The sequence below is a fragment of the Balaenoptera musculus genome, chromosome 2 (assembly GCF_009873245.2).
Source record: "Balaenoptera musculus isolate JJ_BM4_2016_0621 chromosome 2, mBalMus1.pri.v3, whole genome shotgun sequence".
Classification (NCBI taxonomy): Eukaryota; Metazoa; Chordata; class Mammalia; order Artiodactyla; family Balaenopteridae; genus Balaenoptera; species Balaenoptera musculus.
Genome location: NC_045786.1, coordinates 160640524 through 160655963, shown reverse-complemented (window position 1 = coordinate 160655963; position 15440 = coordinate 160640524). Strand labels below are relative to the sequence as shown.

Below are 15440 nucleotides of genomic sequence, written 5' to 3'. Positions count from 1 at the left end.
GCGGTGCGTGGCTTTTTATTGTGGTGGCTTCTCTTGTTGCAGAGCACGGGCTCTAGGCACGCGGGCTTCAGTAGTTATGGCACGCAGGCTCAGTAGTTGTGGCACACGGGCTTAGTTGCTCCGCAGCATGTGGAATCTTCCTGGACCAGGGCTCGAACCCGTGTCCGCTGCATTGGCAGGCGGATTCTTAACCACTGCACTACCAGGGAAGTCCAATAACTTTAAATTTTATGGTCATTTCTTTTAAGGCTCTCAATCCAGACTGTGCTTAGTCACATTTAAAGTGATAATGATTCTGAAGTATTGATAGACTCGTTCTCATGGTCCAGATGGGCATTTAACGAAACCGCAGCAGGCCTGGAACTGGGCATTGAATTCTGGACATCAGGTTCAGGCTGGGGCGACCAGTGGCTCAGGAGATGGACTCTGCTTGCGTAGAAAGGAGGACTTTGCTCCTGAGTGTCCCCTTCCCCGCTCCTCAGTCCTGATACATTGTCTAATGGTGCTTGGGATGGCCTTAATGTGAGTCCTCTAACCTTGACCTAGGTGACTCTATTTTAGAATTTATAGAATGGCGTGATCCATCTTCAGTCTTGCTCCCTCCACTTTCAAAGTACTTTAGGTAACAGAATCACCTTTTTTATGTCACCCAAGCCTTAAAAATGCTAGATAACAACAATCTCTTTGCTTTTTAATTTATAAAATGGGGATAATGGGGCTTTTACTTAACATTTCTTTAGGGTTGGAATAGGAATTAAATGAGGTAATGTCAGTCTCTTAGGTGAAATGACTTCTCTCCCCCTCTTCCCCACCCCAAGCCCCAGAACTGGACCTCCTGAATTTATATGAGAAGAGCCTGGAAGGGAAAAGGACTCTTGAGAGGGGTCTTGATATGGGAGGCTTTTCTCTCTCCTCTCGGGGGGGAGCGGGGGAAGGGGAGGTTGGTATCCCCCAACCTGCAAAGCCAAGTGCTAGAAGTTTCCACAGACTTTCTCTAGAGGGGGGAGTTGGATTTCTGTCACCAGTGGGCTGCTTGCTGAGCCTTGTCAGAGGGTTGGTCTGTGTTCCCTGCAGTTTAGGTGTAAACTAAATGTGGGTGAATACAGCAGCTGGTCTCTGTCCTGGAGACTTTTGTGATCCAGAGATTGACTGGAAGGGGATGGGGTTGCCCCACTTCTTTGAGGCCTACTGCAGGGTTTGAAGAGAGTGCGAGAGGCTTGGCAGAAGAGAGTAACCCCTATCGCATTAAAGGAAAGTCACTGAGATCAACATTTTCTAGGTATTTCCACCATCCAACATATTTTTTGTTCATCCAAAGCTCACTCCTCTAGCACTAGCTAGAAATGTATAAGAAAGGAAGCTCACAAAGCGAAAGTCGGACGACTCTTAGCAATTCACAGCCTTTACAGCTCAACTGTAAATGCTTAGCCATGAGCATCAACTTCAGTCCTCACTCACTATTTCATTCATTTATTCAACAAACATTTGGCACCTTCCGTGTGTGCCAGGCACCAGTGGTACCATGGTGTGTCGTTTGCCTCCATGGAGCCTACGAATCTGTTGAGGTTGGGAGCGGGTGAGACAGATAGTCAGCTGTTAGGGGCATGTGCTCAGGAGTCTGACAGACCTGCCTGGTTCAAGTGCCAGTTCTGCTTATTTGCCACAAGGCCAGGAGCAATTTACTTAATCTCAGGATCAGTTTCCGCATCTGTAAAATCAGGATAATAACTGGCCTCGTTTATGGGGTTGGTGTTAGTATCCCATGAGGTAATCAGATATAGCCTTTAGCACTGTTTTCAGTAAGTAATATCATTTGTTTTACTTGGGCTAGCAGCCTTTTCTTATTTTGTCATCTCCAGTACACGCATTCCAGTGGGTTTTTTTTTTTCTAAGTTCTTCAGCTGCCTCATCTTTAGCAGCACCCATCAGCATAGTAACTGCCCCAAAACACAACCAACAGTTACACCATTTTCTCTCGTGTACTAAGTTTAGGATAGCTGATCTCAGAGCAAACTGCCTTTATAAGAATACTGGCAGGAAGAAAGAGGAGGTTAGAATATTAGACCTGATGGCGCGGCTGCCTGCGTCAAACGGTTTGGCAGGCGGAACACGTACTAGTTTGTGTTCAGCAGAAGTGGCCTCTCCAGGGGGCAGTGTCGCCTCCATCCCGGGTGCCGCCAGCAAGGTGCCCAAATAGATCCCGAGTGTGGGAGTTGCCGCCTGTGCTGCTAAGCTCTGCACCCTTGGATTTTGGGTTTAACACGCTTAAGTTTATTCTTGTTCCCACTGGGCAATCCTGGACATGGCGTTGGAGGTTTCTATCAGCAACCTTTCTCCCCATCTCTGAATTTTGAATTTATAGTACTTTAAAAGTTTGGTCAGTTTACTGAGTCTCTGGACTAAATATAAACTTCAAAGGACCCAGTTGGCCTAAACCTAGTCCTAACAATGGAGAATAAAGGGAAAGAAAATTTCAAGGCTACAAAATGCAGTATCTTCAAATTCTGGACACGAATTTTAAGAATATATTAATGTGCAGTTAAGGAGTGCTTAAAAAAAAAAAAAAAAAAAAGCCCAGACACACCCTCCTGACTTGTTCCACTAATGAGGCCTCCTCTTCTACTAATATATAATGCTTTACCAATTGATGCAGGTATTTTTGCAGTCTAATGGAATTAACATCCAGTTTATTATTGTTAAGTAATAATTACTGGCAGAATGGGCAACATCCTTTGGGAAAGAGACATCTATTCTTTTTTTTTTTTTCCTGAGACATCTATTCTTCATCAACAATCTTAATACTTTCCAGCGATAATAGAAGGATATTATTAAAGAAAGCATTTAATCAAAAAAAGTCAACTCTTAAAAGCAACTGTAGCTACTTGATAAGCTCCTAATAATCAGTAACTTTTTTTAAATCTCAAAAATCTTGTAAAAGTTAGCTAATATTTAGGGTTTGAATATAGGAAATTAGTTGTTAGAGTGCTAAGAATAATGTTAATTTATGAGACATGAGGCTTGATATTATGGTAAATTTACTGATTAAATGGAGCTAGTGTTTACTTTGTGGATTTTCTAGTGATTAGTCCTTAGAACACTATAACCAAGGGTCACAAAATATTTTTTTTTAAATCTGTTATATTTTCAATTTTTAAACTGACAGGTAATTTAATTTTATTTATTTATTATTTATTTATTTATTTATTTTTGGCTGTGTTGGGTCTTCGTTTCTGTGCGAGGGCTTTCTCTAGTTGCGGCGAGCGGGGGCCACTCTTCGTCGCGGTGCGCAGGCCTTTCACTGTCGCGGCCTCTCTTGTTGCGGGGCACAGGCTCCAGACGCGCAGGTTCAGTAATTGTGGCTCACGGGCCCAGTTGCTCCGCGGCATGTGGGATCTTCCCAGACCAGGGCTCGAACCCGTGTGCCCTGCATTGGCAGGCAGATTCTCAACCACTGCGCCACCAGGGAAGCCCCACAAAATATTTTTGTAATCAGTAATTATGTGTCACGTAAGCTCATGAGCTAGGAACAAATGGTCAAAGGTTTTTCAAAAAGTGCTTTGACAAAATTACATCATCAACAAAGCCAAGAATCCTATGTGTTTAGGTTCCTAGATCTTATTTGCAATATAACTGACCACACATAAGAACAAAACAAAAAAATGTCTACCTCTGTTTTAAAAAGATTGAATTACCAAAGGACTTTTCTGTCTCTTGTTTGTGAGCTACGTTTATTCAAAGATGGAGCTTGCTGTGAATATCTTAAAATCTCAGATTATCTGATAAATATTAGTCGGCACTCCTGAATATTCTCATTCCTTTTTAAAAAGTACACTTAAAACCAGAGAGAAGTTTCTTGCTAAGAAAGGTGAATGGATTTATCACAGGCCCACCAAACCAATTTTCCTACTGTTTTGCTTTCCCTACCTTAGTTCCTTAGAGGAAATATAGATTCTTAAGTTTCCAAAGTTATAACCATATCTCTTCATGGAGGTGGTCAGTGCTGAGCCAGGCCTACAGGAGAGATGCATTGGCACTGAATCTTGCTTCCCTTGGGATGAGTTTGCGGCCCTCTGGCGTGGCCTGTTTTCCCCTCTGCTTCTGATCACTCCAGAGGTTCCACCCAAATGGACCAGGGAAAGTTACTCCTGTCCATCCCTCTGGTAGTCCAGGTGACTGACGCCCCATGAGGCTCAAACCCTGGAGTGTGGTCAGAGGGATCTGGGCATCAGGAGTGGGCCGAGGCCCCAGGTAAGGACAGAAAATCTCCTTTCTTTTCTCTAGTCTATGATTGGATTAGTTTGTCTTTTGCTTTAGAAGATTTATCGTTTTACCTTTTTATTAACTTATTTTGGTAGAATTAGGAAGGTTATGTGTATATGAGTATATATATATATATATGCTCTTCTCAAAGACATGTCTTATTTTACAGGCAAACTCAGACCGTCATAGTGAACCCAATTAGGAGGAGGTCTTCTTCGAGGATGTCTCTGGTAAGAAAGAAGGAAAAATACAATTGCTCTTTTTCTTTTAGTGATGTCATCTTCCTTAATAAAGTATGCTTTTAGCAGTGTTAATTTTTAGTTTGAACCACGAAAGTGTGCTGATATTTGACCAAAGAAATGGTGATTTTCCATAGCATAAGCCTAATATTTATATAATATATATAATATTTATTATATTATACATATTTAAATATTAGGTCCAACCTCATATTAAAAATTTTGACTATTAGCCAAGAGTAATCAGTAGATATTTAAAATACTAGATGATTTTGCCTAATAAGATTAAATATACTACATATAAGCTTCTTATGTTCAATTGTTTATATAAGAATTCAGGAAATTTTTGTCTATTCCTTCTTGCTCTTAACTTTTTGGATACAGCTTGTTTTCTTGTGCTGTCTGATGTCTGATATCAGCACATAGGGCTTATTTAGCATTGCCATTCTGGCACTGAAAATGAAATACTGAAATGATACACTGAAAATGAAACACTGAAATGAAACACTGAAAATGATAGATATGGTAAGAGCTATAGGGTCTTCATATTTATTTTTCATATATAATATGTTTGGCTGCTTTAGAAGTTTTTAATGGAGAGAAAGAAGCCAGCAGAAAATTACTTTACACATATTACATAGGCAATGTGTTTTAATGCTGTTTCCAATTTTCCATTTCTTAGCCTAAACCCCAGCCCTATGTGATGCCTCCCCCACCCCAGCTGCACTATAATGGACATTATACAGAACCATACACTTCTTCCCAAGGTAAAGTACACTATTTCTGAAATGCCTTACAAAATTATTATGAATAAATTAATGAGGGCTTGGAGATCTTGAAGCCAAGATAGTTTTTGGCTGAAGTTACATCCAAAATTGTTGTCATGATTATAGCCAACCTGGATTCATAGAAGAAGCTGCCATTATAGTCAGTTTTTTGGAAATGGGTGGAAAATATTCAGTATCAAATTTTGATGCTCAAATTTGGTCCCAAATTTGGCCCACGGGCACTCCTTCGAGGTGGCTCCCATGTCCTGTTAACACACCCCCAGTAGCCTTTGAGTGCTTCCTTGCTTTCCAGCCTGGGATGTCCCAAGCTCATTTTGTTTTTTCCTGCCTGAGACCTTCCCATTGTAAAGTATTAAACATTTTATTTTTATCTGTTTATGTTTATCTTTCACATGATGAGTATAGGGAGCTGTATTTAAACTTTATTTATTTATTTATTTTTGGCTGTGTTGGGTCTTCGTTTCTGTGCGAGGGCTTTCTCCAGTTGCGGAGAGCGGGGGCCACTCTTCATCGCAGTGCGCGGGCCTCTCACCGTTGCGGCCTCTCCCGTTGCGGAGCACAGGCTCCAGACACGCAGGCTCAGTGGTTGTGGCTCACGGGCTTAGTTGCTCCGTGGCATGTGGGCTCTTCCCACACCAGGGCTTGAACCCGGTTCCCCTGCATTGGCAGGCAGATTCTCAACCACTGCGCCACCAGGGAAGCCCCGTGGGAGCTGTATTTAAGCAGCGCCTCCGAAGCTAAATCTCCAGCATTCATTTTACAGACTCTGTCTACAGGGTTCTACTATAAAGGCCAAGGAGATTTATGCAGAGAAGTAATTCCATATCTTAAGAAGCTTGGAATCTAATAGTGGAGGATAAGACAAGTACACAAATAACTTAAATACAAAGAGAACATGATTGTTGTGATGAGAGAGAGCGAGCAATTGCTCATCATGTTGGAGAGACTGAGAAAGGCTCTTTGGACCTCGAAAGATGGGTAGATTTCCACATGTAGAGAGAGGCGGGTTCCTGGTTGGGATTGCTGCTCCTGGTTTTGTGAGGGGGTGGTGGTGGATAGTGAATGCATTGGCACAAACAAGGAAGAGGGTGTCTGGACTCAGTCCCACAGGGAACTGGTAGAACATGGTGTGTGAAGGGACCAGAAGGTGGGTGGTGACGCATTGTTGGTGCCGGGCCTTGTGTGTAAGATGAGACTTTCTGTGCAGTGCGACGGGTGGGTGGCAGGGGATGGGTTGGGCTCTGGGTTCCCAGAGTGTCCCCCTCAGGATGTTTTCACCTTCTTCACGGTCTTCTCCTCCTTGCACGCTGCCCTCCTTTGGTTTTGTGACCCCAGCTCCCACCCACTTCCGGGAGAAGGCTCTTCTCTCTGCACTGTTAGTGTTTCCTTGCTGTTCATCCCTTTTCCTCCATCTGCAAGCATCCTACTATTTTTCCTCTCTTCTCTCTCCAAACTGCAGTTTGAATTATTTTTTTCTCTCATTTTTCACCCCACTTCTGAGAGTGACACCTGTGTGCTCCTTCTGCCTACTGGTCACCCCTTTACTCCTCCTACCTTTGCTACCCTGTTCAAGCTGCCCTCTCACAGGTCCCCAGAGCCCCGCACCTTCTCCTTCCCATCCGATTCCAGCAGTCTAGCCTCTTGACAAACCTCTCTTCCCTGCGCTGGGTCCTCCCTCCTCCTGTACCATCGGCGTTCACTGCTCCGAAAGTCTGCCCAGGGCCTCCTCTCCCTCCGCAGGCTTCCGCAGCGGCCTCATTTCATCCGTGGTTCGGGTTTCGGCGAGGATGACTGTCTGTGCTTCCCACCCCGTCACCACTGCTATGCTTCAGCCCCACATTTCATCTGTCTGACAGCTGTTGGGGCAGTGAAGGGAGCTACTGCATGTGAGCCCTCAGCGGGCTACCCGGCTGAGTGGGAAGCACTCGGTGAATATTATCCACCATTACAGCTTGCTGAAGACTGACATCCTGCATTTGAGCCCATCACTCTATTCCACAAGTCCCTTTGCCCAAGTTCCTTACTTCTTTACGACGAAGTCACCCTCCTGGTTACTTGGATTCCAAACTGCATGTAATTTTTCTTTTCTCTTTTTGCCTTCAGTACCCAAACAGTTGCATTGCAGATCCTGTTGCCTCTGATTAACTTCACGTAACATCTCTTCCGTATCCCCTTCGCCCCCTTCGCCCTGTCCCTCTGCTCCTGCCAATCCAGTTCTTTTTTTTAAACGTCTCGTTAGTTATTGCATCATAGGAGCTGATATCTTCAGTCTTCAGTCCCCACCCTCCCCGGTTCATCTGACACTCAGCAGCCAGGCTCACCTTATCCCATCTCCCTGACGACCGTTCCTTTGTCTAGCGTTCAGCGTTCTCTGTGATGTTTCTTCATGCTGCTCTTCCAGTCTTACTCCCCACTGTTCTGTACCCTCTCCGGCTACCTGGTACTCCAGCCAGCCCGAGCACGCCCTCCAGGCCTCGTCTCCCGGCTTTGCCCGCCCTGCTCTGTCACCCGCAAGGGTCCTTATCCCACGCACCCTCCTGCCCACGTCCCTCCGCCCAGTCAGGACGGGCTAGGCTGCGGTGTGGGAACAAATTCTAAGCTCTTAGTGGCTTACACGGGAAAGCTTACTTCTTTCTCAGGTGACCCATCCATCGTGCCCTGGCAGGCGGGCTCTGCTCCACGTCAGCCTGCCCCAGGGGCTCGGGCCGGGGTCCCTTTCCATCTGCAATGTTGGGCACGGTGGCAAGGAGAGGGGAGCGTGGAGATTGCTTCTGTAGCCTCTGCTCACTTTCCCTTGACTGTCACTCGTCGAGTGGCTGTGCCTGCCCTCCAGAGGTGAGGAGCAGGGATCCGAGCGATCCGCGTGCACTCAGAGGTAGAGAGCCCGGCCACTGATGAAACCCCACCCCCATACCCCAAGGCCCCTTGAGGGCTGTATCCCCTGGGAGGTTGTTCTTGGTCTTCTCCTCCCTGTCCCATCAGCCTGGCCCAAGCTGGAAGCGATCCTTCCCTCCTCCGGACTCCTGTAACGCTTGTCTCCTTTAATTGTCACGCTTCTTCCTTGGATTCTGGTGATTTTTGTACACACCTTTCCCTTTGTGTTTATCTGGATTCCAGTCATTTCCCCCCCCCCCCCCGTTAGTTCCTAGCATAGTCTTTTACACATACAGACGCAAAAATGAATGGTTCGTGGGGTACCCAGAGGAGCCTGGAGGTGGGGAGGCCGGGTCGGCGGGTACTGTGCTAGTCTAGACGGGCTTGAATGAGGCTGAGCTGTGACAGCAGTGAGTAGAGGGGACTCCGTAGACGCAGATCGCAGAGTGTTCCAGATACGGGAAATGGACGGGAACAAGGAAGCATTGTGTGTCCACAGGAAGAAACAGGTGCGTTTGAGGCCCATTCCTTTGTGGCTGTATGTGCCACACACGAGACTGTGGCACGTTCACTTGGATAATCATTCGGCACTTAAACCGCCAAGAGGCTTTTGAATCGAAAGATGGCAGCTGTTCTCTGATGGTCTTTCTGTTGAAGTGTTAGAAATCACCCTCATTAGTTTTCCAGGTGAACTACAGATTGGACTGAAGAAACATGCCTCCTACCAGCCCCGAACAGGTGCACACTCAGCCTCTGTGGATTAGATGAGGCTCCTGATTCTGCTAGCTTGGACCCCAGTCTTACTGAAGCATGGGGGCTGGAGCAGGGGGCAGGTGTGGCTGTCTTAGCAAGGGTCTTCTTGGCTTCTGGCCCCTAGTGAGGTATACAGCTACTGGTGACACTGTTGGACCTGCAGAGGCTCAGATCCTGCTGAACTATTGCCCTTTTGTCTTCACTGTGGAAGAATCTATACGGCCCACCTAGAGTTTCATTTAAGGAACTGTTTACAGACTGCTGGTGCTTGAACTAGCTCAGCATCATCAAGGCCACATCTCCAGTGAGGGGAGAAAGCAGAGTCAGAGACCCAAAGCCTTGAACAGTATCTCTGCCTGCAGTTCCCCAGAGTTCCAGAAAGTCTGCTTTGTGTCTCCAGTAAAACACGTTTTTGACTTTCAGAGAAAGACAATGTTTTGTGGCACAGCTGTACTCTTTTTTTTTTTTTTTTTTTTTTTTTACAGCTGTACTCTTAATATTGGACTTGGATTTGGCTGCTCCTTATTGGGTGTCAAATCCTGAGTACCACCCTCAGAGTAGGCAGGGCCATCCCCATTCTCTAGGTGAGGAGGCGAGGCTCCCAGAAACCCCCTGTCCAGGGCCACTCAGACTTGTGGCTAGAGCCAGGTCACTTCAGGGTGGTGTTTCATAAGGTACACTGAGAATGTCCTCGGCGTTCGGGGCCTGTCTCAGTATTTGTCTAGAGTCATTGATCTACTTTTGTACATTTAGAAAATCTCATTTTAAAATACACATTTTAAATGTTTTGTTTTTCCCCCCAGATAACCTGTTTGTGACCAACCAGAATGGATACTACTGTCACTCTCAGACAAGTTTGGATCGAGCCCAGATTGACCTGAGTGGTCGCCTCCGCAACGGCAGTGTCTACAGTGCACACAGCACCAGCTCCTTAAATAACCCCCAGCCCTACTTGCAGCCCTCACCCATGTCCTCGAACCCGAGCATCACTGGGAGTGACATCATGAGGCCTGACTACGTCCCGTCGCACCGGCACAGCGCCCTGATCCCCCCGTCTTACCGCCCGACCCCCGACTATGAGACGGTGATGAAGCAGCTCCACAGAGGCCTGGCGCCCGCCGAGAGGCAGAGCCGCTCGCTGAGAAACCTCAACATCGGCAGCTCGTACGCGTACAGCAGGCCCGATGCGCTGGTCTACAGCCAGCCCGAGATCCGGGAGCACGCGCACTTCAGCTCCCCCCCATCGGCCCACTACCCGTTCAACCTGAATTACAGCTTCCACAGCCAGGCCCCTTACCCGTACCCCGCAGAGAGGCGGCCGGTGGTGGGTGCCGTCAGCGTGCCCGAGCTGACCAACGTGCAGCTCCAGGCCCGGGACTACCCAGCCCCCAACATCATGAGGACGCAGGTGTACCGCCCGCCACCCCCCTACCCGTACCCCAGGCCCGCCAACAGCACCCCTGACCTGTCCCGCCACCTCTACATCAGCAGCAGCAACCCCGATCTCATCACCCGGCGGGTCCATCACTCGGTCCAGACGTTCCAGGAGGACAGCTTGCCGGTGGCGCATTCCCTGCAGGAGGTCAGCGAGCCCCTGACCTCGGCCCGGCACGCCCAGCTCCAGAAGAGGAACAGCATTGAGATCGCCGGGCTGACCCACGGCTTTGAGGGCCTGCGGCTCAAGGAGAGGACCATGTCGGCGTCGGCGGCGGATGTGGCTCCGCGGGCCGTCTCCGCGGGCTCCCAGCCAAACGTCGTCACGGAAAGGACAAAGCGAGAAGAGGAGGACGAGCAGGAGAGCCTGAGATACGGTCACAAAAAGTCTCTTTCAGACGCCACCATGCTGATACACAGCAGCGAGGAGGAGGAGGAGGACTTGGAGGAGGAACGCGGGGCGCGGGCGCAGCCCTCTCCCCGGGCGCCGGAGCCCCGGGGCAGCTACTCCCAGGAAGCCCCGCTGAGCGGCCCCCACACGCCCGGCCCCCCGGCCGCCGGCCCCTTGCACATCCTTGAGCCCAAGGTCCACGTCACTGAGGCCGAGAGGAAGGGGAGGGACGGCAGCCCCGTGCCCACGCCTGGGGAAGGCCCGCGGCCCAGGAGGGACGGGCTGCTGACGCCCTCCATGTCCGAGTCCGACCTCACCACGTCGGGGAGGTACCGCGCCAGGAGGGACTCTCTGAAGAAGAGGCCGGTGTCAGATCTCCTCTCCGGAAAGAAGAACGTCGTGGAAGGGCTTCCGCCGTTAGGGGTGAGCCGTTCAGTGTGCACGGGGTGGGAGGGCCTCACCCAACCCAGCACGGTGCCCTGTACACCTGACTTTTCTCAACACCTGCCCTCTATCCATCTTTCCTTTCACTCATTACTTCTGATGTTTTTCAGCTTTTTTCCTTTTAAGTTGTTTCAAACCACCCCACCCCACCCCCCAGCCAACACATATTTTACCCAGTTTTTGTCTTATTTTGTAATACTTTGAGTTTGATTATCTATGGAAATAATGGGGAGGGATTGGAATTTTCGTGGTTTTGCTGGAGGTAATAGGTGGAGGGAAAGGTAAATGTAGGAGACTCTGTGGAATGGAAGAGAAAGAATGAATGGGAAGTTTTAGTAATGCAGTGTGACGGAAAAGGAAGTAAAGGTTTCATGACTTTAGCCAAGATTGCTTTGTTAGCCACCCGTAAAAATACCCCGCTGTGGTGCAGGGTCCAGGGCTGCTCTTGTTCAGTTTGCTTGTTTGGGGTCTGAGGGAAGCGTCCCCCAAAGTGTCCCTAATGTATTCCTTATGTTGCAGTCCGTGTGGGTACAGCTTGAACTGCTGGGCTGTGATCTCTGAGGGCTAGAGGGTGATTCTGAAGCTGGGAAGGTGGCACTTTGTCAAGACAAAAAACCCAAGAGCTCCAGGTCTCTTTATTTATTCTTCATATCTTTATTGGAGTAGAATTGCTTAACAATGTTGTGCTAGTTTCTGTTGTACAACAAAGTGAATCAGCTGTAAGTATACATATTCCCCATACCTCCTCCCTCTTGAACCTCCCTCCCACCCTCCCTACCCCACCCCTCTAGGTGGTCACAAAGCACCGAGCTGATCTCCCTGTGCTATGCAGCAGCTTCCCACTAGCCATCCATGTGACATTTGGTAGTGTATATATGTCAGTGCTACTCTCTCACTTCGTCCCAGCTTACCCTTCCCGCCCCCCGCCCCGCCTCATGTCCTCAAGTCTGTTCTCTACGTCTGCGTCTTTATCCCTGCCCTGCCACTAAGTTCATCAGTACCATTTTTTTAGTTTCCATATATGTGCGTTAGCATACGGCATTTGTTTTTCTCTTTCTGACTTACTTCACTCTGTATGACAGACTCTAGGTCCATCCATCTCATTACAAATAATTCAATTTTGTTCCTTTTTATGGCTGAGTAATATTCCATTGTATATATGTGCCACATCTTCTTTATCCGTTCATCTGTCGATGGACATTTAGGTCGCTTCCATGTCCTGGCAGTTGTAAATAGTGCTCCAGTGAACATTGTGGTACATGACTCTTTTTGAATTATGGTTTTCTCAGGGTATATGCCCAGTAGTGGGATTGCTGGGTCATATGGTAGTTCTATTTTTAGTTTTTTAAGGACCCTCCATACTGTTCTCCATAGTGGCTGCACCAATTTACATTCCCACCTCCAGGTCTCTTTAAAAGAGAGATTGAGTGAACTGAGAACCCAAGGAAGGTCCCTTGTAGAAAATGCAGCTCCTTCGTATTCAGCATGATAAATAACCTTGGTTTAAGCACTTTTTATCCACTTGAGGCAAAATATAAAAGAGCATAACATCATCTCTAGCTGCCATTCCCAGAGCATTTACCGTGGGCTGAGCAGGCCATCTGCTTTACCATGTCCAGTTTACAACAGGCCTATTGTTTCTACAGATGAGAACATAGACTCTGAGATATTAAGTAACTTTCCCAAGGTCACACAGCTAGTGAGTGACCAAACTGACATTTTAAACCCATATTTATCTCTGCAACCGATTCTCCTATCTTCTACGTTGTTCTGCATCGAAGTATATTGTATATTTTATTAAGTAATAATTGCTTGTCTAAGCTTTGCTGTTCTCTGTCTTTCCACTGAAACCTTTTAAGTCTGAGTTCCTCAGCTTTGCCCAGGCATCTGTGGCGTTGTCATGTCAGCGTGTCCACTCTGAGTCATCTGGCGTCCTTGCCCAGGCCTCCATTCCCTGTGCCCTGCGCTCCTGCCAAGTGAAAGTGCTTAATTAGCCTATGCATTCTGTCTCCCAGTTGCTCCCAGTGTCCTGGCAGCTAGGGACTCCTCCCCCCATTTTTGCTGGTGTGCATATTCAGACCTGAGGGCACGTCACAAATGTGGTTCTGCCCTAGTGTATTATTAGATCTTCTAAGATGCTACAGACATCTTCATAAGCAGGAGGAAAGTTCACACAATATTATAGTGGTTATGAAATAGATCAGTATACATAGACTCAAACTACTTACAGTAGTGCCGTGAATTTAAACGTGTTTTCTTTTAATGGGTTTGAATTGTAAGTTTATTTTTAATTTTTCTTGGGAGTACATTCTTACTCATCTGTCTGACAGTAAAGGCCAATGTCTCAGGTCGGCTGAAGCAGAGGGCATGGGCTCATAATCAGTGATTCAGGGCAGGACAGAGTGTGGACGTGTCTCCCGAAGTAACTCTGCCTGAGTCCTGAGCCAGCTGGACGGGGCCCTCTCATAGTTGACACTCTTCACTGATTACATCACGAACATAGTTTTTATGTGTGACCTGAGTCTTTCCCCAAATGATACTTGTTTTGAGTAGAGTCCAGTATTCAAGCCTATTGTCCCTGTAGTTTTGAATGGCCCAGCAAATTCTGCTAAATCTGAGGACTTTTATCGGTTTGGTTCTCTAAAAATACAAAATTTCCCCCTCATTGACTTTTAGACCTATAGTATTAGTGAGGTTATGTGACTGGATTATCCTTTTTCACCCTTTCTTTTCGCATAAGGGATCTCCTTACTTAAGGAATGTGAATGGCAGCTGTGGCCCGGGAAAAGGTACAGGACCTAAGAGTGGAAAACTTGGGTCTGAGTCTAGATCCTGCCATTCGTTAGTTCTCTGCCCAGTGGGCCGGGCCCTTCACACACCAGAGCCTCAGCTTCTCCATCTGTAACACAGGACGGTCACCCCTCCTCTGTCTGCTGTGGCGTTGTGTTAGGTCCTACATAGGGTTAGGCATGAAAAGTGCTTTCTAAATTCTATGATTCAGCATAACTGATTTTAATGCATGGTTTTTACTGTGTTGACCCTATTTGCCGTGTATAAAGAGGCAGCTGTGTGACATTGGGCAAACAACTTAATCTCTCTGACTCCCATTTTCTCATTTGTAACTGAGATGACCCCAGAGAGTTGTTGGGGGAAAATGCTCAGTCAAGTTTAACTTATTACTCTGAGGTGGCATCATACATTTAACTTACTGGCTTCCCAAGAGCTGAAGAGTCCAACCCCCTGCTAATCCTCTGACCCCCTTCATAGTAACTCAGGGTGGCCATTATTTTAATTGTTACAACAAGCGAATATACTAGTGTGAATTATGGTTCTAGAGGTTTAGTATTAAAAACAGTGAAATAAATTGCAGATAAGCAGGAACATTTTAGAATTCTCCACCCATCTCTACCTATGGCGACTTGATTGCTATCTGGAAAAGGTAAACTGGTTTGAGTGCTTGTGCATCTACATAAAGAGTTTTTGTTTCACCCTTAGTCTTACGTGGTGGTTCTGACATGAGAAATCACTGTACGGGTTGTACATTTAAAACCATGCTCTTGTACTCTGAGGCCTAAGTAAGGGGTATTTGAAGTGAGTTTTGACTATAAGCCCCTTTCTTCAAATACTGGCTTTAGGGCTTCCCTGGAGGTGCGGTGGTTAGGAATCCGCCTGCCAATGCAGGGGACACGGGTTCAAGCCCTGGTCCGGGAAGATCCCACATGCTGCGGAGCAACTAAGCCCGTGCACCACAGCTACTGAGCCTGCGCACCTAGAGCCCGTGCTCCGCAACAAGAGAAGCCACCGCAATGAGAAGCCGGCGTGCTGCAACTAGAGAAAGCCCGCGCGCAGCAACGAAGACCCAGCACAGCCAAAAATAAATAAAATAAAATTAATTTTAAAAAAATTTTAAAATCCTGGCTTTAGAACTGACCTTACCCATCATCCAGCACATGTGTGCTGGGGCCTTTTGAGTCATTTTCAGGCCAAGCAGTGCTGGAGCCACCTCTGCTGGCTGGTGGGAGCCGAGTGTTAAGTTTTCAGGCTCTTGTGAGGCCGTTGATATTACACTGGCAGATTAAAGTTAGCTGTGATGCAAGTATTTGTACCGTGGAACCTGGCAAGCTTCACACATCCAAACTGTTCCCACTCCCCCGCCACAAAGTCCATTGTTAAACATTTACCTGCTTTCTGCACACCACTGTTTTCTGCACGCATGAGAATCATGACATTTTAGCCTAAGCAGGAACTTTTTAATCT

The 15440-nt window shown here is 47.2% G+C and overlaps 1 protein-coding gene across 2 annotated transcripts in view; it reads left to right on the top strand.

The window, feature by feature from the left end:
* The window catches only part of PTPN21 (protein tyrosine phosphatase non-receptor type 21), a 67977-nt gene that overhangs the window by 39834 nt on the left and 12703 nt on the right, over window positions 1–15440 (top strand). For both annotated transcript variants that reach the window (XR_005018615.1, XM_036841870.1), the window contains exons 11-13: window positions 4430–4490; window positions 5182–5266; window positions 9718–11162. Coding sequence is in view for 1 of the 2 variants with exons in the window: in XM_036841870.1 (XP_036697765.1) it covers window positions 4430–4490; window positions 5182–5266; window positions 9718–11162 (1591 nt within the window). In the remaining variant the exon portion in view is untranslated. The remainder of the gene's footprint in view (window positions 1–4429; window positions 4491–5181; window positions 5267–9717; window positions 11163–15440) is intronic.